This window comes from Lissotriton vulgaris, chromosome 11 (genome assembly GCF_964263255.1).
Source record: "Lissotriton vulgaris chromosome 11, aLisVul1.2, whole genome shotgun sequence".
Lineage (NCBI taxonomy): Eukaryota > Metazoa > Chordata > Amphibia > Caudata > Salamandridae > Lissotriton > Lissotriton vulgaris.
In genome coordinates this window covers 112,735,557-112,756,061 of record NC_141699.1, presented here as the reverse complement: position 1 = coordinate 112,756,061, position 20,505 = coordinate 112,735,557, and the positions used below count along the sequence as shown (strand labels likewise).

General features: G+C 46.8%; 1 protein-coding gene across 2 annotated transcripts in view; it reads left to right on the top strand.

Moving 5' to 3' along the window:
* HNF1A (HNF1 homeobox A) overlaps nt 1–20,505 on the top strand; it is a 105,217-nt gene that overhangs the window by 59,444 nt on the left and 25,268 nt on the right. The window contains exons 5-7 of one of the 2 annotated variants that reach the window (XM_086942841.1): nt 10,450–10,607; nt 12,494–12,707; nt 14,147–14,338. In XM_086942841.1, coding sequence (XP_086798967.1) covers nt 10,450–10,607; nt 12,494–12,707; nt 14,147–14,338 — 564 coding nt within the window. The remainder of the gene's footprint in view (nt 1–10,449; nt 10,608–12,493; nt 12,708–14,146; nt 14,339–20,505) is intronic. The other variant, XM_086942842.1, reaches the window with a different exon arrangement.

The following is a 20,505-nucleotide window of genomic DNA, read 5'->3' as shown; positions in this document are numbered from 1 at the left end:
CATATGGGCACCCATGACAATTTATCTGGCCATGCACCCGGATGTGCTATAATAGACAAGATTTGGACTGTCACACAGGGATGAGGCAGGAGAGGGAGCGAGGATTAGAATGAGAACTGCGAATATTAAAGACGAGAAATGTTCTACCAAATGTTTAATTGTAACTTGTATTGACTATCTATGTAAGCTGCAGTAAATGCTCAAATTGTTATACACTCCAATAGGCTGCACCCTCGAGAAGCACAGGTCGGCCCTCTTCCCTCCCCCTCCCCTGTGCGCTCCTCTCCCATGCCTTCCCCCTCACAGTGTGCCCCCCTTCATCCCTTCAGCCTTACCGCTAGCTAATACACTCCTTGTCCAACCTGCAAAGTCCCAGTACTCCAATCTCATCTCCTCCCCCCTATTCCTACCTGCCACCCCGTTTTTAGTCCACTTCTCCTCCAACCCTTTCCCCTTGTTAACTTTCCTCACGATCCCTTTATTCCTCCCTCTCCCTCTCTTCTCTACTCCCTCCTCCCCCCGCTATTTACCCCGACTTCTCCACAAACCCATTGCATCTCTCTCCGTCCCCTCACTACTACAGCAATGCTGTGCTACCCCATTTACCCCTTGGTAACCCTTTCCACTGCCCTCCCTCGGGCCCAGCATAACCACCTCCTTTCTTCAACTTCCCTATCTTCCAACCCCCCTCACTCTGCCAGTTGCCCGTTCCGTCACAGCCACCTCTCCTAGCTGACAGGACCTCTCCAACCACCTCCCCTCTTTTCCTCCCAAACCTCCTTCATTTCTATGACTCTACGCAGTCCTCCACTCTCCTTCTGCACCACTGCCTCGATCCGCACCCATCTCCCCCTAATTATGTCCTAATTCCTTTCCTTCTCCGAACGCCAACAAAGACAACTCTCCCTTCACCTCTGATACACCAACTTCCGCTCTCAACCTCCACCTTCCCCCACCTTTGAACGCTATACCCCAACACTCCTCCTGTCCCCCCACCTCTCCCTGCCCTCCAACACCAATCTCACCCCCTCCTTTTTCCATTGAGCCACCCAGCCTTTCAAGCTCTGCCCTACTCTCTCTGGACAATAAGCTTGGCTCTCTTATAACCTCCATCTCCCAGCTTGTAGCTACCATTTCACTTTTAAGCTCCAAGATTTCTACTTTTCCATTCACCTCAATTCCTTTGGAAAACCCTCACCTTCCCACAAGATGCACCTCGCCTCCTCACACCATTATAGCCAAGCATAACCGGTCGTCTGCAAACATTGTTAACTCACACAAGCCCCCGAACGCCACCCTTCCTCAATTTTCATCTCCTAGTAACCCTACTATATACGCTATTTCTACCGAGCACCCACGTAAAAGTACAATATCCCTATCACCCATCATAGCACAAGTGCCCCCGTCACCAAAACAGTCTTGACAGAGCTGCGCTGTCTGCTCCACAACTGCAGATCTGCAATAAAACATAAGCTTGAAATCTCTGACACCATCACCCTTCACAATATTGACATGCTCTTCCTCACAGAGACCTGGTTCACAGTACCTCTCACTTTATGTTTGATCTCCTATTACCCACAGGCTATTCTATATTTAGGAATGACAGAATTGACAAAGTTGGGGAAGTGTTGCAGTCATCTTTAGAAACACCCTTCAACTTAAGGCTTTTCCCGTCAGCTCCTTCAACGCTTTTGAATGCCTATCTCTTGAGCTTCATTACACCACCGCTCATCCCTCAGATTACATGCCATTTACCGCCCTTTGTTTATGGAGGAACTCACTGACATCATCAGCAACCAATACTCGCAAACGGACAACCAGACCTTCGTGGGTGACTTCTATCTCCACTGGGGCTCACCGCAAGACTCGTCTGTGAATTTGCTGACCACCTTCCTCTCTGCAAACGATCTTATCCAACACTGCAAAGAATCAACGCACTTTAAGGGCTCAATCCTTGACCTTGTTATTTCTAAAGCAGGCATGCTTTCTATCGCTACCCCTATTCACGTAGACTGGTCTGACCACCTCCTCATCCTATTTGCTCGCCACCTATCACACTCTATAACTCTTGGCCAACATAAGAGGGCTACCTCCTGGTTCCGTGACACTAAAAATATTGACGTCGATTCCCTCTGTAAATCAGCTTTGCTATCACTTCCAAGGCTATACCCGAACCTAGATGTTGACGAACTCAGCTTCCAATGCCTCACAGTCCTTGCAGTCTAAATCAATAACGTCGCTCCTCTCCAAAGCAAAAAAAAAAAGGCCCACTCCCTCAGCACCTTGGTTCAACAAATCCCTCTTTGGAGAAAGGAAGCTCCTAAGATTCCTGGAGAAACAATGGAGGCAAGCGCCTTCTAGCGATAGTTTGGCCACGCTTCATTCAGCATGATCCAAGTACCACAAGCACATCTTCCTTGGGAAAGTGTCGCACTTCAGAACCCTCCTGGACTCAGCCAAAAATAGACCCAAAAAACTATTTGATCTCTTCAAGAATCCTAACTGCTCTCCCCCAACCTCCAAGTTGGAGGATTCTACAAAGAAAGCAGCAGATTTCGCTATATTCTTTGATGAAAAAGTGAAATCACTTGTGGATCAGGTCGTTCATCCTACCCCTCTAGAGGAGCGCAAATCCTTAGCCATTTGGCAGAACTTTGACCCCATCTCTGAAGATGCCCTCCTCAATTGCTTCCTCGAAACAAAGCCCTCCAACCATTCTCTTGCCCCCATCCCTAGTGCCATTGCCATTGACTTCTATACCCATTTTCTTTCCTATTGGACCACTCTGGTCAACCTCTCACTCTGTCGAGGCTCCCTTCCTGTCTCCTTCAACACTGGTTATAGATAAGTGGGTTACCCAAATGTAGTCACTGGGACCTGGGTTAAGTAAGTACTAGGAGGAAGAGGGAACAACTTACACAGTTTAATGAATTAATCAAAGAACAATTATTGAATCCACAGAGTTTTATTCACTGAGGGATCAAGTGTAAAGAATACATGTAGCGAACAATCAACTGTATTAAAGGTCCTACAGTGCCCCAGGAGGGAGGAGGGAAGTGATAGTGGTGAGGATAAGGGAGTGGTAGGATTGTGTGACAGTAAAATCAAACATTTGTGAAAACGTTATAGCTATAATTTAAATAGCAACACAGCCATAAAAAATTGGCGACCATAATTTTAGAGAGGCATACATCACAAGGTACAACATATCTACACAATATTGGCGTGAGGTTGCCACATTAAAACAACAGTCGACGTTTCGACCCTCTTGACAGTGCAGGAATGGTTATCCTTGCTGTGGGGTCTTCATCAGGACCAAGGGATTGGGGCAGGTAACCTAATGAAAAATGAGTATGATAAACTAGAATTAGAGGGGTACTATTCCGGCCTCTCAAAGTTATCACAGCGGTAGTTTGAGCATTACTCAACATACTGGATAGGGGTCATTACTGAATGGTTTATAGAATGGAGGAATTAAGATACAGCCCATAATTACTAATTTGAAGATTATACGTCATTGTAGATCGTAACTAAAAAGTATAGACATGTCGGTAGTTTAAACATTACTCAACATCCTGGGTGGAGGTAATTGCTAAGTGGTTAATAAAATGGAGGAATTATGATACCGTACCTAATTACTGAATTTAAGGTTATACGTCATTGTAGATCGTGACTCAAAAGTACCACAGGTATAGACATGTCCTTAGCATGAAAAACGGTGGTACATGGTATGAAATTAGTAGGGAGGAAGGGCCCGAGCGCCCGGATCAGGAAAAAAGGCACGGGGATCGGCAGCACAGCGACTCACAAGTAAAGCACAATGTAAATAAATTACCTGAAAACGATTGAATAACGACTGGAATTCAAGCCTGTCGTTGGAGAGCCTGAACTGTAGTGAATAAGACTATCACAGGCTATTCTAAAATGTATTGCCATCACAATAAAAATAATTAAAATGAAATTGGGATAGGGACATACCACAAAATTGGAGGTCCTCCGAATAGTCACTAATTAAATAGGGCGGCGTCAGTAGTAAAACAGCACCTAGGAAGTAATGGTCATACACTTAGTATAAGTCTATAGGTCTGTTCAGGGGAAGGCAGTCGAGGAGTATCTCGGCGTGTACATTGTAAACCTAAAATAATTTGGCTTACCTAACGTTACATCAAGCACTCACTCGGTGCTAGACCGGTTTGCGGCATCGCGGGAAATAAATCCACTGTTTGTCAGTTAGATCAAAGGAATGGATGTGGGCATTAAAAGAAAGGCAGGTGGTAGGACACGGAGGGAGTGATACTCACTACGTTGAGGTTAATCAAAGAGCTTCGTGCGAAGGCAAACGATATGCGCTCCGTTTCCTGGTTAGTAAAATAACCATGGTGACGGGTCACGTGATAATCAAGTGAGCCATAGAACAGAAAGACAGACTACCAAATGAGTAGCGTTGTTGATATATATCGGATTTGAGGGAGCAAGGTAGATAAACAATATTCCACAACCAAATTAGCATGGTATGAATCCGAAACAATACCATAAAAGAAATGTAAATATAAGAAATAAATTGTGAAAGATCATTTAGACAATCAGATCAGATAAACATTGTGATCATGGTAACACAGAACCGACAATTTGGATCCCCTGGGCGTACCTCTCTGACATGAGGGTAAAGCCACATTAATGCCAATGAAAACATTCACCGTCAGAACATTTATTTACACAAAGTATGTCATTTAGTCACAATGTGATATCAGGCTAGCCGATCAGAGTCAGCAGGGCGTACCTCTCTAACATGAGGGTAAAGCCCGAGGCGTAGTTAATCAAAGCATTAATTTCCAAACAGTGTGTCATATGCTGCTGTAAATATAGCGTACCTCTCACACATGAGGGTAAGGCCATCATATTGAAATTCAATGATATGTGGAAAAAATTGCACGTGATCATATAAAATTGGACCCTAACCCAAGAGGGTCAAAGAGAGAATTAATATACATTAAGGGACAGGACATGGAGAGTGGAGTAAGCCTCATCAAATGGAGTAAGCCTCATCATGGAAGTATAGCTAGTTGGGAAAATGAACTATCTTGCTTCCTCGAAACAAAGCCCTCCAACCATTCTCTTGCCCCCATCCCTAGTGCCATTGCCATTGACTTCTATACCCATTCTCTTTCCTATTGGACCACTCTGGTCAACCTCTCACTCTGTCGAGGCTCCCTTCCTGTCTCCTTCAAAACTGGGCAGGTCACCCCTCTGCTTAAAAACCCACTGCTGATGCGAATCACCTCAACAACTTCCGCCCCATCACCAACCTACCCTTTCTTGCGAAGATCACAGAAAGATGTGTAGCGAAACAACTCTCTCGTCATATCAAGGACAACGATCTTCTTGACAATTTCCAGTCCGGCTTCATCCAAAACTGCAGCACTGAAACAGCCCTGCTGCAAGTGATTGATGACGCGCTGCGGATACTCGATTCGGGGGGGTGTTGTCTTCTAATTCTCCTTGACCTTTCTGCTGCCTTTGACACTGTCAATCACAACACTCTCCTCAACACTCTTCAACAGAGAATGGGCATGGAGGGCACTGTGCTTAAATGGTTTGCTTCCTTCCTCTCCGATAGATCCCAAATGATCAAAATAGTGAACAGTCTTTCATCTCCTTTGGCTGTAGGTCAAGCTGTTCCTCAGGGCTCTATACTTGCACCCACATTGTTCAATCTCTATTTAGAACCACTTGGAAATCTCCTAAGTAAATCCGGGATCCACTATCATCTCTATGCAGACGACACTCAAATCTACCTCAAGGTTGCCTCCACTCACGAGCTCTCCATCCTAAGCTCTACTCTCGACTCCATTCAAAACTGGATGTCAACTCATCAACTGATTCTGAATTCCTCCAAAACTGAATTCCTCCTCCACTCCTCCTCACTTTCTCCTCCCCCAGTTCAATCATGGATGGATCAGATGAATCTACTTAACAAAAAACCCATCATTGTCGACAGCGCAGAATCCCTTGGTGTCTCGACAAAAACTCAATCTAATCTCCCATATCAATTCCATTGCAAAGTCTGCTCGATACCAACTGCGCCTCCTTTGGGGAATTTGTCGCTTCTTCCCGGAGCAAGACCTTAAAATCCTGGTCCAATTGCTGGTCCTCTCCAGACTGGACTACTGCAATTCTCTTCTTACTGGCCTCCCCAAATCCCACCTGGCACCCTTCAAACCTGTTGTCCATTCAGCAGCTCACTTCATTTATGGGGCCAAAAGAAGTTCCCACATCATACTCATGTTATCGACCCTCCGCTGGCTTCCCATCGAGGCAAGATCTATCTACAAGACTGCCTGTATCACCCACAAAGCCTTGCACTCCTCCTCTCCTCGCTACCTGGCGAATAAACTGAAACTCTCTGGAGGCTCTAGACCATCTCGTAATGCAGAAAATCTACTGCTTGAACCTCCCACCTTCAAGAAGGAAAGATCGATGGCCCAATCCTTTTCAGGCAACGCGGTGAGAATCTGGAACTCACTTCCGCCTCAGCTCCAGACCACCACCTCCTCCCAGGCCTTCAAAACGGACCTCAAAGTTCTCCTCTTTCAAAGACACTTCCAAATTTAATTCACGCCCTCTCTATTATCTGAAGGAAGACCTTCCATTATAGGAAAGTCTATTTTCCATGACTATGAAAGTGCCTTCCCAGTGTGTTCTTGCGGTTTGAGTGTCTGCCATTTATTTCAGTATTATCCTTCTACCTGTATTTGGTACTCTTTTGTAACATGTCACTTTTCTCTTGTAACACACTGTTTGCTACCTCTTACTTTTTGTTTGCTTTAGATACTTGCACAAGTGCCAGCATTGCCCACGTAACGTTTGTTCTTGTGCTTGAGTGTCTGCCATTTATTGCAGTAGTATACCTCTACTTGTACTTTGTACGCATTTGTAACTTGCACACATGCCACTTTTTCCTCTTGTAATGTATCGTTTGCTATCTCTTGTATTTTGTTTGCTCACAATTGTCACTTTTGCCTCATGTAACTTTAGTTTGCTTTTGTAATTTGTTCTCATGTAATTATCTCCCCATGTATCATTACTGTTCCTATTGTGAAGCGCTCTGACACCTTCGGGTAAAGTCTGTGCTATATAAAACCACATAAAATAAAATAAAATAAATTGTATGTTAAATGCAATAAAAACAAGCATTTGCAATGCAATGGTCTCGGCATCATTAAAGGTAGAGCTATTGGCATTGCTCATGACATTTCTTTTTTTTTCTTTAAATCAAAAATAAATGGCCATTGTCATTAACATTGCCAATACACAGCACTCTGCACTCAACAGCACACAATGCTCTGCACACTTGCTCTGCACTCACTGCTCTGCACACTCACTCTGCACACTCACTCTACACTCACTGCTCTGCACACTCACTCTGCACACTCGCCACTCTGCACACTCGCCACTCTGCACACTCGCCACTCTGCACACTCGCCACTCTGCACACTCGCCACTCTGCACTCACCACTCTGCACTCACCACTCTGCACTCACCACTCTGCACTCACCACTCTGCACTCACCACTCTGCACTCACCACTCTGCACTCACCACTCTGCACTCTGCACTCACCACTCACCACTCTGCACTCACCACTCTGCACTCACCACTCACCACTCTGCACTCACCACTCTGCACTCACCACTCTGCACTCACCACTCTGCACTCACCACTCACCACTCTGCACTCACCACTCACCACTCTGCACTCACCACTCTGCACTCACCACTCTGCACTCACCACTCTGCACTCACCACTCTGCACTCACCACTCTGCACTCTGCACTCACCACTCACCACTCTGCACTCACCACTCTGCACTCACCACTCTGCACTCACCACTCTGCACTCACCACTCTGCACTCACCACTCTGCACTCTGCACTCACCACTCTGCACTCACCACTCACCACTCACCACTCTGCACTCACCACTCTGCACTCACCACTCTGCACTCACCACTCTGCACTCACCACTCTGCACTCTGCACTCACCACTCACCACTCACCACTCACCACTCTGCACTCTGCACTCACCACTCACCACTCTGCACTCACCACTCACCACTCTGCACTCACCACTCTGCACTCACCACTCACCACTCTGCACTCACCACTCTGCACTCACCACTCTGCACTCACCACTCTGCACTCACCACTCACCACTCTGCACTCACCACTCACCACTCTGCACTCACCACTCTGCACTCACCACTCTGCACTCACCACTCTGCACTCACCACTCTGCACTCACCACTCTGCACTCTGCACTCACCACTCTGCACTCACCACTCTGCACTCACCACTCTGCACTCACCACTCTGCACTCTGCACTCACCACTCTGCACTCACCACTCTGCACTCACCACTCTGCACTCACCACTCTGCACTCACCATCTGTCTGCTCCATCACTGTAATAGAAGTAAAATATGATGCGAGCTCTTCGCCAACTGCTGGTCTGCGGGCAATATGGTCCCCTTCAAAGTCTTGAAGCGCCTGCACATGCGGAGGTGCCTGACAAGCTGCGGATCCAAGTTCAGTGGATGGCAATGCCAGGGTGCCATGCCAAGCTGCCATGTCGTGCAAGCAGATGGGCAGGATAAAGCTGTTTAGTGTAATTATTATTGTTGAAATTAGAGGCACGTGGGAGCAGTTATTTACAGCCATCGCCCAGGCTGGGTGCCAGTGTTCTGCATGCAGTGGGAAGTCCTTTCTGTGTTTATTCGAAATGCAGAAACAGAAGATCAAAGCAACTTTGGGTGAGATAGAAACTAATGGGCAAAGGAGGACTTGAGAACCCTAACACCATATATTTGTTGTGTTTCTTGCTGGCTGGTCTTCTGCATTCCAGTGCTTCAGCTGGCTGTTGTCCTTCCTTACCTGCAGTGGGAGCATGTGTTCTCATTGATCGACAGCTGAGGCATGGTGTCTGTCTGAGTCTCCAAAAGCCCTTGAAAGATTTGTTAATGCATGCCTTCTTGACTGGAGAGGCATAACTATCCCAGTATCGTGCACATGTCTCAAGGGGTACAATGGACGACACAATTACGTTTTCTAAACCAAGAGATAGCACCAGATTCGTTACCAAGCTCGCCGCCCCGGAAGTCAGGCACGGTCGCCTGTGACGGGGGCGGGGCCACGTTCACACCGGAAGAGGAGGCAGGCGGAGTCGTAGCGTCTCGCGGCCCGGGGCTCCTGTGAGCGGTGTAGAGCCCCGGGGCCGCGCCAGCAGGAGGTTGGGCGCCGCGTGCTGAGGTAAGGTAAGTTCTGGAGCGCGATTGCTGCACTTGTGTGTGTGTATGCTCGTGTGTGTGTGTGTGTATGTATGTGCGCGACGGTGACGGCGGGGGAGGGGGGTCTGGAGCGCGATTGGTGCACTTGTGTGTGTGTATGGTCGTGTGTGTGTGTGTATGTATGTGCGTGACGGCGGGGGAGGGGGAGGGGGGGCCTCGGTGCACTTGTGTGTGTGCGCGCGCGTGAGTATGAGTCAGGGGTGGTGTCTCTGTATGTATGTATGTGCGTGCGTGTGTGTGTGTATGCGCATGCGTGTGTTGTGCTTGCGCTTCCCAGGAGACAGCGCCTGGCCACAGCGCGCGTTCCAGCTACAAATCGCCTGGAAGGATGCGCGTGACCTGGACTGTCTCCTGGGACTGCCACTCGCTGACATAAGATCTCGGCGGAGACGCGCTTACGCGCGTCTTTTAGCCGAGACCTAAAAATGAGTAAAAAAAAAAGAGGGAAAAGCATGAGAAAGCAGCCAGAACAACGAGGGAAGGCATAAGCAATAAAAATGAGGCAAAAGCATGGGAAAGCATTCAGAAAAATGGGGGGAGAGGAAGGAGAAAGCAGTAAAAAAAAACGAAGCAAGATCAGGAGAAAGCATACAAGAAAGTAGGCGTTTGTGATAGAAGATATGTAACTCCAATGTCCTATTTCATCACACATATTGTGACTGAGCGGAAGACTCTAAAATGTATCCATGATACACTGATTGCCCCCTAAGTAGGTCTTAATGTGTCAGCTTCAGACACACCGGCTTCAACACGGACATAATAAGGCAGCCACAGCCTGGATCCCGAATTGATGGCAAGAGGGTTTGGGGAAAGCCTAAAGTTGTACGGGTGAGAATGTAGACATGCTCCCATCACAAAAGTGCTGCCAGGTGGATTAAAGAAAAGACAAGTAAGTACACTAAAGTTGTGTTATTGTATTGACACTTGTGTGATTTATGCTGAATAAGGAAGCTTCAGAAAATGTGTGCTTGAATTCTAAATTCTGCATCCGGCTTGTGTTGAAAGAGCAAGGGCCTGTCCTGTGATGGGCTCCATAATGTAAACTCCGCACTTTTGCCTTGACTATATAAGAGAAACATAACCATCCAACCCATGCTGCCTTACTTCATCAGGTGTACGGTACGGCCATGAAACTCCAACTGAACTGCGATCGTCCGGTGGCAGCCAGCATGGAGGCAGTCCGATGGTGACCACCCACACAAGTCTTCATCAGGTTTCTCCCCCTGGTCTGGAGCCAAGCCACAATCTGATGAGCGCCGATACTAAACTGGTAGGATTATGTGAAGAAGCCTGGAAAACTATGGGTATTATCATTTCTAGGCACAAAATAGCGACCAAACTATGCATGACAAAGGTGGTCAACCTCTTGCCATACCATTTTCTGAATATTAGTCTTCACTATCCGACAATTCAAGGCTCTTTATAGAGGATAAAGTGAACAGTGTAGCCAATCACTGAGCAGACATGTCTCGCCCATGTTCCTACCACCCAAACTCGCCCTTCTGATCCACAATATTATCAGCATTGTACATACATCAGTTTGGCAATCCAGTGACCTATAATGCATGTAATGGTACACTTTTCTATCAACCTAACATATTTTGCTTCAAATCAATCTTCTAAAGGCCCATGAGAAACTTATACAAATACTTAAGTAATACTTATGACGATGGCTAGTCTTGCATTGCTCAGTGAGATGGTTAATGCTTGGTTCTTTGGTCTAACAATGCCCGAAGGGATTACCAGTCATGCAGATGCCCACTGAATGTCCAGTCTAGCAGTCGGCGTGTCTGTTTTAGCAATGCCCAATGACATGTAAAGTCCAGTGGCGGCTGGCATCTACGGGAAGTGGGGGCGCAGGCAAATGAAATAAAACATTTTTAAAAAGTAACACCTATCTTACATGTCCTGCACTCCTGTCCTCTTCTTGCTCAGTGCGGGGCTGCAGGCACAAGTAAACTACCTTATCCAATCCTGGCGCTGCACACATGCAGCTTGTGAGTAGTGCCCTGATTCCAGAGAGCGTCCTTACTCAGCGCACTGGAGGCCTGCAGTTACTCTCAACCCAACTGTCTTAAGACATCTGGGTTGAGAAGTTTAAAGTGCAAATGTCTAGCTGGCTGACCCAAGATGGCCGGCCAAAGAGACATGCGCACTTTAAACAGTGCAAAGACAGTCCTCTGCCCACCACTCCTACCTGCTGTCACTCAGCAGGCCCCGCCTCGTCCTGATGCTTGGTTCAGCACTGGTCGATGAAAAATAAAATGGTAATGAATTACCACTTTATTATTCATCACGGGGGGTTTCGGGTGCTTTTAAGTGGGGCGACGCTCCTCCGCTCCTGATAAAGCCTAGCATTAATACATCAGATGTCTACTCTAGAATATTTATTCCTGCTGCCACCCTTATGATGTCTGGTTTTGTAATGCTTAATGAATCAACGAGAGAGCAAAGGTATGAGGGGCTCGTCCTGAGCACCTGCACCTCATAGTATAGTAATAACACGTTTCATTTCTCATACTGCAAATGTACCTGTGTTTTGTAATATTTTAATAGTACCTGGGGCTTCTAGTGTAATAAAAGCACCTGTGACTACTAATATTATCATAGCATGTTGTATGTCTGGTTTTTGCCTACAAGGTAGAATAACTTGTTTAGCTTTCTACGCCAACCCACCCAGCTTTAAAATGCTTGGTGGGATCTTTGATTTGTGACCTTTCCTGGGAGGTCTACTCTGGCCAATATTGTTGACACCTTTAATCTTGAAATGCCTATAAAGAGAAACGCCCTCTGATAATATAGTTCCTGCTATCGCCATGCACCACGTTATTCAGTATTTATTCATTGGATATACGCATAATTACAAACATAGATCCAGTTAAATTAGGAATATTGTCATAGCCTTTGGAGTACATAACTACCTCCATTGAGGCTGTGGAAAAAATAGCAGCGATTCCATTTTTTCCGTTGCCCAAGCTCTTGGAATTATTGCACTAATGTATTATCAGTAGCTCTGCATGGGTGAGATGTGGAAGAAATGCTCCAAGATCATGGAGAAGGGATCAGACACTTACGTATTTACAGCTACAAGGCTGAAGATGGAATCTTGGAGACAACAGTCTTGGGACAGCTCAGAATGTTTGTTTTATATCCTAGTTCCCTTTTCAGATCTCTACCTCGGGTGGAACTCTGCCTCCTGTCAGTACTCTCACCGCTCTGCACAGTATCGAGAACAACCCACATGGACTCAGCCAAACGACTCAGAACCTGATCATGGCATCGCTGCCCAGCGTCATGACCATTGGCCCTGGCGAGTCATCGTCACTGGGGCCAGGCTTCACCAACACCGGATCCTCCACCCTCGTGATAGGTAAGTCATAATCAATAGAGGTCATAGCGGCTGGAGCCAGAATTGCCCAACACATGCCTTTTCCCTGAGCGTGGTCTATAAAGCCATACTAACACTGATATCTAAACCATGGGTATGAGTATGTAATCATCTCTACACCCAGCCATCACAAGCAACAACACTCAGCTTAGTAAGAATGAACTCCTTGTTTCTGAGGGTTGTCATCACCAGAACTTGTGCCTACATCTTGGCCATAGACAAGTGGGCCACTTTTACGTAACCTGCGCTCCACCTAATTGACAAGTCATAGTTTCTGGGCCAAGTCTTCACCTACACCTGTGCCTCCATGTCAGTTTTAAATAAGGGACCCTCACTACAGCCAGTCTTCACTAAGACACCCGACCCATTAGCGATCGGTAGACGCTGCACCAGAGAACAACCTTCACCACCATTGGTATCTCCAACTCAGTAGTAGTAACATGTTAAGTTATTGTCTATTGAATGAGACTTTAGCAACACTGCCACCTAAATCATAGAGACAGACAAGGCACTGCCCCCGAGATCAGGATTATTCAACTCCAGGGACAAAACCATTGTGAGCGGAAAGTCGTCTCTGGTGCCAGTCTATACTAATACGACCGCCTTACCCAAAAGGCCATTGTAAGTCATGGTCATTGGCCCTTCCTTCACTCACACCAGTTCCTTGATCATTTACTGTCCATGTTAGCAACGTCTAACATCTACTGTATTCAGGCTTAGGTATAATCAAGTCCTCTCCTGAGTCAGCTGTACTAAATACAAGTAACAGACAGGTATTGTCTTTAGGTTTAGTATGCGTCGATAACACCACCAACTTTATATGACATGCGCGTAGTCGCATTTATAAGCTAGTGTTCTTCGGTGGTAAGCATGTTCCTATCCCTAGAACTCAGCCTTCACAAACAGCAGACACTCCGTTGAAGTGATACATTGGTCCTCAATTCTAGGTCCATCCTAGTAGCATGTACAGAGGGCATCAAAGAGAGAAGAGGTTATGGAGCATTAATACATGTATTCATACTGCAAAGCGCTATGTAATTAAGCTCTTCTAGGAGCTGGAGAGAGCGTGAATGCGTGAGCTCATAGACACAGACCAGGCACTGCTAAAAGTAGCGTACAGTGCTGCAGTTTTATAGTCAAGTTAGTGCTGCTATCAAACAGCTACAGCTGTTTTAACTTCAAAGTCCGGCTGCATTGGGTATCTCTTGTTTTATTCAAATAGATTTGGTGATATTAACACCTATTACTTCCGCAATTCGTAGCCTAAAAGCATTTATTTCAAACTGAGTACAAGATGACCTTATGCTTACGGTTCCGTTTAGTTACGGTAGTTTATATATTTGATTTGGTTCTTCTGCATCGTTTTACAGTCGATCACTCGCATGTTTTGGCTTTTTACATCCCTTTTCGTTGCATTTCAGGCCTGACGTCGTCCCAAGCGCAGAGCGTGCCAGTGATTAACAGCATGGGTAGCAGCCTCACTACTCTCCAGCCTGTCCAGTTCTCCCAGCACCTCCACCCGTCCCACCAGCCTCCGCTGATGCAGCAAGTTCAGAGTCACATGACCTCCAGTCCTTTCATGGCCACCATGGCCCAGCTTCAGAATCCTCATGGTAAGAACTAAACACGGTTATCCAAGAGCTCAAAGGGGGCGTGGAGAATGGAAGCCGGAGATGCACTCTCTTAGACCAGGGAGAGGTGTGGCACCGGGGCCAGAGCGGGTGCCTCCAGAGCGTGGGGCTCACGGTTTGATCCCCGTTACCGGCGGTAGCTCAGCGCAGCATCATGTGACTCTGGGCAGTAGCTCACTTACTCTACCTGACGCCCTCCAGCACCCAGGGAGGATAAGTCGAACTTTACAAATCTGTAATTAATACCTCCACTTAGTCACTATTGCTTTGCCAGTGTGTGGCTTCTGGTGCTTACACCCACTCAGTTAGCCAGGATTTACCTCACATTAGAGTCTTCTTCCACAAGGCAGCACCCCCCACTCACACTTTGGCGATATGCGTCATCATGGGGACACTCCTTGCAAACAACAAATGTACTCAGCCGCTCTCCAGGAGTTCTTTTGGTTTCATATTGTGTATCAGTTTTGTGTGTTGTATGAGGTTTAACGTTATTCAAATTGTGTATGCTGGGGAACAAATGCCAAGTTTATTTTTGATTCTCAATATCAATTCTTTTAAAATAATAGCAATAGGCTTGAGTGACTATGTTCTTCTTACCTAGAATTTCAATTGGGCAGTATGTTACTGCCTCTATTTTTCGGCCTATCTGGTTGTGGGCATTCTTCAGAACCACACGTAACTCTTTATTTGTTCTGTGCCCCATGCTAAAAGGGGAAAACAATAGGGAAAAAAGACAAACATATGCTGCAGTACCTATCTTACGGCTTGTGTATGATTGCGGCTCGAGTACTGCTCTTAATGTTTGTGTGTTTACCTTACACACTTGATTGAATTTGTTTCAAGTTCCCAGTAGCTGTGGTGCTTGTTAATACAATAAAAGCAGCTTGCCTCTAGTTGGACTTTGCCCTCTCCATCGTGCTTCACCCACTCTCTTGGTGTTCTAGGGCTCTGCTGGGCACGCCTGGTCTCCAGCAGGGTGCCCTAGATCTTTAGGGCAGCCACACAACTACAACGGTACTGGCCTATAGTAAGACCTCTCCTACAAGGGCTTGGAAGAGTTGTAGTTCTGCCTTTACTTCCTTTTAATTGCAGGGCGTGCCTGTGCCCACACTGCTGTACCTATTTTACCGCACTACTAAGATGACAGTCTGAGTGGCACTTTTAACTATTTCATGGGATTACCTTTCATTTTATCGCTTTAGGTTGTTTTAAGTTGCCCATAGTTGTGGTCTCCAAGGAAGCCAAGGATCCAGTTCAAATGTTTTTTTCCCAGCCTGATTTTCTCACTGAATTAGTGCTCTAGCACTCTGCTGGGCACACACTTCTCCAGCATGGCACCCTATATCCTCAGAGCAGCTGCATGCCTGTGCGGAGCGGGCACGCCAGAGGATAGGTCCAACTGTGCCAGTCAGCCCCTGGATCACGCGCACTGTCCAGAATGCTGGCCCTCTGAATACTGTCTGCCTCTTTATTACTTAATCCTCCTCTAAACTGCTTGTTCTTAAGCCCACAGGTAAGCCTTCTTGTACTAACACTATCAATGTACACTATTAAGGATCTTTACTGACCCGATTTCCCACTTTACCTCCCTATGAATTGAAAATGATCTTTAGCGACATAAGATGGATCCAACTGTCCGCATTTAGGTTCTGCTGCTCATGATCCAGCCTCCACCACCACCCCTACACCCAATTGCTTTCTTATTAATGACAGATCCCTCCCCAAACATTAATGTGAAATCTTTGGTTTTTGTAAACTCTCATCAGCTGGATGCCATTTTGTTCCCAAAAACTAGCCTGCATGTCTCATCCGCCTCTGATATTGCTGCAGTTATGTCATAAGATCACAATCTTTGTAATGCGTCTCGAAGGATAGTGAGGTTAATTCCACTTTCTCCCCTAATAGGTGATCCCAAAGCCTGTATCGCAGTCCAGGAGAGCAGGGAGCACCTGTTGAGAAAAGTGCAAAAGGGAATGAGAGGTTAGAAAGAGAAATAGAACTATGCCAGTTTTGAGAAGAGTGGCTCTTAGAAGGACTGCACTCTGCAGTAAAGGATGGCAGAGCATTGCAGGCGCACACTAGGACTCACTGTCAAGAGAAGAAATGGAAGGGTAGAGAGTAACGTTTCACAATAGGTATGATGACAAAACATGGTTTACCCAGTATGAGAGGAGGTATTGCTGTAACTAACCCCAGGCAAACGTGGAAACTTGCCTGAAAACTGAAGAAGAGTTGCGCACCTAGGCAGGTATAGGCATAGTCGCCAAACCAACAAGGGGAAATTCAAAGTCAAGTCCAGAGAGTAGTTTCATTGTTGCAGAAGCCTAATCACAGAGGACATCAGAAGTCAGTGCAAAATGATAGCCAAGTAGAAAACCAAAGTCCGTCCAAGACAAAACAAGGGTCAGGACAAGGAATAGAGAGGATGAAAACTGAGGAGGAATGGAGTAACAGGTGTCAAGTACAGCATCGAGCAGTAGAGCTGAAACAACCGATGTTGCCACCCGCAATCTTCAGCGCCCACTGACTTTTTTATAGGGCTCTGCTGAAACTGATCTGGAAGTTAACTACTGGTCCCGCAGTGTCTGTGGCAGTGTGTTTCAGACCCAACCCTGGAAGCTAATGTCCTCTATGACTGTAGTCTCCATTGCCCACTCACATCTTCCTCCGTGTGGTAATTTTTATGACTCTCTGTGGTGTTTTATTGCTGTGTCTTGACCATGAGATACCTTTAAAAACAAGAGACAAGAGGCGTTTAGCAAAACAGGTACAGTTCATTTATTTAAACATTGCAGCCTGAAGATCAGTTTCAGGGACAGGGTCTGAGGTCTGTCTCAATTTACAATCGATCTGAGATGTTCTTATATACAGTTCATTGTATGACATAAACGGTTCTGGTGATCCTTGTACGGTAAAGAATGGAAGTTGCTGCCTTTGGAGTCATAAATTAATTGTTCAATGGATAATCCAGGTGGGCCTCGGCCATGCATGGACACAATGTGGCCAGTGGGTAACGTGTCCTGATGTCAGGCACAGGGAGCATTTGCTCACTGCATGTGCAGTGTTCTGATTAGCTACATGTTCCTATATTATTTGGCATCTAACTTTATGGTGTTTTAGGAGCACGCGTACCCCCTCTGGCCATGTGTACTGTATTGGCCAATCTTCCTTGACTATTGTAGTGTCGCTGTGCCTATCTGTGGGATTGAGCTAAGGTCTCCTGTCCAGGAGTTTGTCTGCCAGCTACGTACCACCCCACCTATGACTTGTCAATTAATAAACTTGGTCCTAGGTCTCTGCCTGCCTACGTATTTGAGAGGGGGGGGGGGTGATGTGGAGTTCACAACAGGAGAATTTGTTAATAAGGACACGATTTAATTCACAAATTATTGTTTCGTTTCTCATAACCTTATCCACTTTTTCCATATTAACATTCCCCCCTCTAGTTGATTTGTCAACTACACTATCTACTGCAAACTTTGTGACAGTTACTTTATTGCAGCATTTTGTTCTTATGCTTGCCTTCGACAATCACTAGTTTCCTAGTAATTAGCATTTTTCCCAGTTTGAGGACTGCGTTCTTCAGCAAGAAATCCCCAATTTGTACAGATCCACACAAAAACAAAAACACAATTAAAACTGACAACAACAATGTGTAAAGACCGGAGATCCACTGGGGGAGCAAGGAGAACCAATTCGAAATTCGTTCCTATTCAGAGAGACACCTTCCTTCACTTGTATTTCTCCTTGTTAATGGTTCTGTGCTTGGATGGCAAGAGTCAATGTTCAGTTTTAGATATCGTTCCCATGGATAAATGTGCAGCATGACACACTCATCTTGGCACACATCCCTCCCTTCCTCCACTACAGTAACTATGTGTAGTACATATCAGTGCTGCATCGCCATGAGGCGGGTTGCTCTCAGATCTTCCTTGATTGAATTAAATCCAAGCTCTGTGCTGTTCATCATTTTGCGGTACAAAAGGGGGTAGTGATGGACGGAGCATCTGAATCAATCAAACACTCACACCCAGTCAAAAGATCTGGGTTTAATCCATCACCGTTCTTTAGCCCACTCTGCCACCCCAGTTCAGACATGGCTATATGCAAATCAGTCTGACCCTGTGCCTCATGGGAACAGTTCAGCCCGAACTGCCAAGCCATGTCTTCCCTGGACCGGAAACAAGCTTCCGAGGACCGGTTTCTGGCATTCCAGCCGTCTTCAGCCCGGCTTGCTTGAATCCAGTGGCAAAGTGAGCAAGGGACTCACGTCTGAGCATACCCTGCCACACTTATGGCGGCCAAAAGCGGTACAAAAGGGGGTGGTGATGGACGGAGCATCTGAATCAATCAAACACTCACACCCAGTCAAAAGATCTGGATTTAATCCATCACCGTTCTTTAGCCCACTCTGCCACCCCAGTTCAGACATGGCTATATGCAAATCAGTCTGACCCTGTGCCTCATGGGAATAGTTCAGCCCGAACTGCCAAGCCATGTCTTCCCTGGACCGGAAACAAGCTTCCAGGGACCGGTTTCTGGCATTCCAGCCGTCTTCAGCCCGGCTTGCTTGAATCCAGTGGCAAAGTGAGCAAGGGACTCACGTCTGAGCATACCCTGCCACACTTATGGTGGCCATAAACGGTACAAAAGGGGGTGGTGATGGACGGAGCATCTGAATCAATCAAACACTCACACCCAGTCAAAAGATCTGGGTTTAATCCATCACCGTTTTTTAGCCCACTCTGCCACCCCAGTTCAGACATGGCTATATGCAAATCAGTCTGACCCTGTGCCTCATGGGAACAGTTCAGCCCGAACTGCCAAGCCATGTCTTCCCTGGACCGGAAACAAGCTTCTGAGGACCAGTTTCTGGCATTCCAGCCGTCTTCAGCCCGGCTTGCTTGAATCCAGTGGCAAAGTGAGCAAGGGACTCACGTCTGAGCATACCCTGCCACACTTATGGCGGCCAAAAGCGGTACAAAAGGGGGTGGTGATGGACGGAGCATCTGAATCAATCAAACACTCACACCCAGTCAAAAGATCTGGGTTTAATCCATCACCGTTCTTTAGCCCACTCTGCCACCCCAGTTCAGACATGGCTATATGCAAATCAGTCTGACCCTGTGCCTCATGGGAATAGTTCAGCCCGAACTGCCAAGCCATGGCTTCCCTGGACCGGAAACAAGCTTCCGAGGACCGGTTTCTGGCATTCCAGCCGTCTTCAGCCCGGCTTGCTTGAATCCAGTGGCAAAGTGAGCAAGGGACTCACGTCTGAGCATACCCTGCCACACTTATGGCGGCCAAAAGCGGTACAAAAGGGGGTGGTGATGGACGGAGCATCTGAATCAATCAAACACGCACACCCAGTCAAAAGATCTGGGTTTATTCCATCACCGTTCTTTAGCCCACTCTGCCACCCCAGTTCAGACATGGCTATATGCAAATCAGTCTTACCCTGTGCCTCATGGGAACAGTTCAGCCCGAACTGCCAAGCCATGTCTTCCCTGGACTGGAAACAAGCTTCCGAGGACCGGTTTCTGGCATTCCAGCCGTCTTCAGCCCGGCTTGCTTGAATCCAGTGGCAAAGTGAGCAAGGGACTCACATCTGAGCATACCCTGCCACACTTATGGCGGCCAAAAGCGGTACAAAAGGGGGTGGTGATGGACGGAGCATCTGAATCAATCAAACACTCACACCCAGTCAAAAGATCTGGGTTTAATCCATCACCGTTTTTTAGCCCACTCTGCCACCCCAGTTCAGACATGGCTATATGCAAATCAGTCTGACCCTGTGCCTCATGGGAACAGTTCAGCCCGAACTGCCAAGCCATGTCTTCCCTGGACCGGAAACAAGCTTCTGAGGACCAGTTTCTGGCATTCCAGCCGTCTTCAGCCCGGCTTGCTTGAATCCAGTGGCAAAGTGAGCAAGGGACTCACGTCTGAGCATACCCTGCCACACTTATGGCGGCCAAAAGCGGTACAAAAGGGGGTGGTGATGGACGGAGCATCTGAATCAATCAAACACTCACACCCAGTCAAAAGATCTGGGTTTAATCCATCACCGTTCTTTAGCCCACTCTGCCACCCCAGTTCAGACATGGCTATATGCAAATCAGTCTGACCCTGTGCCTCATGGGAACAGTCCA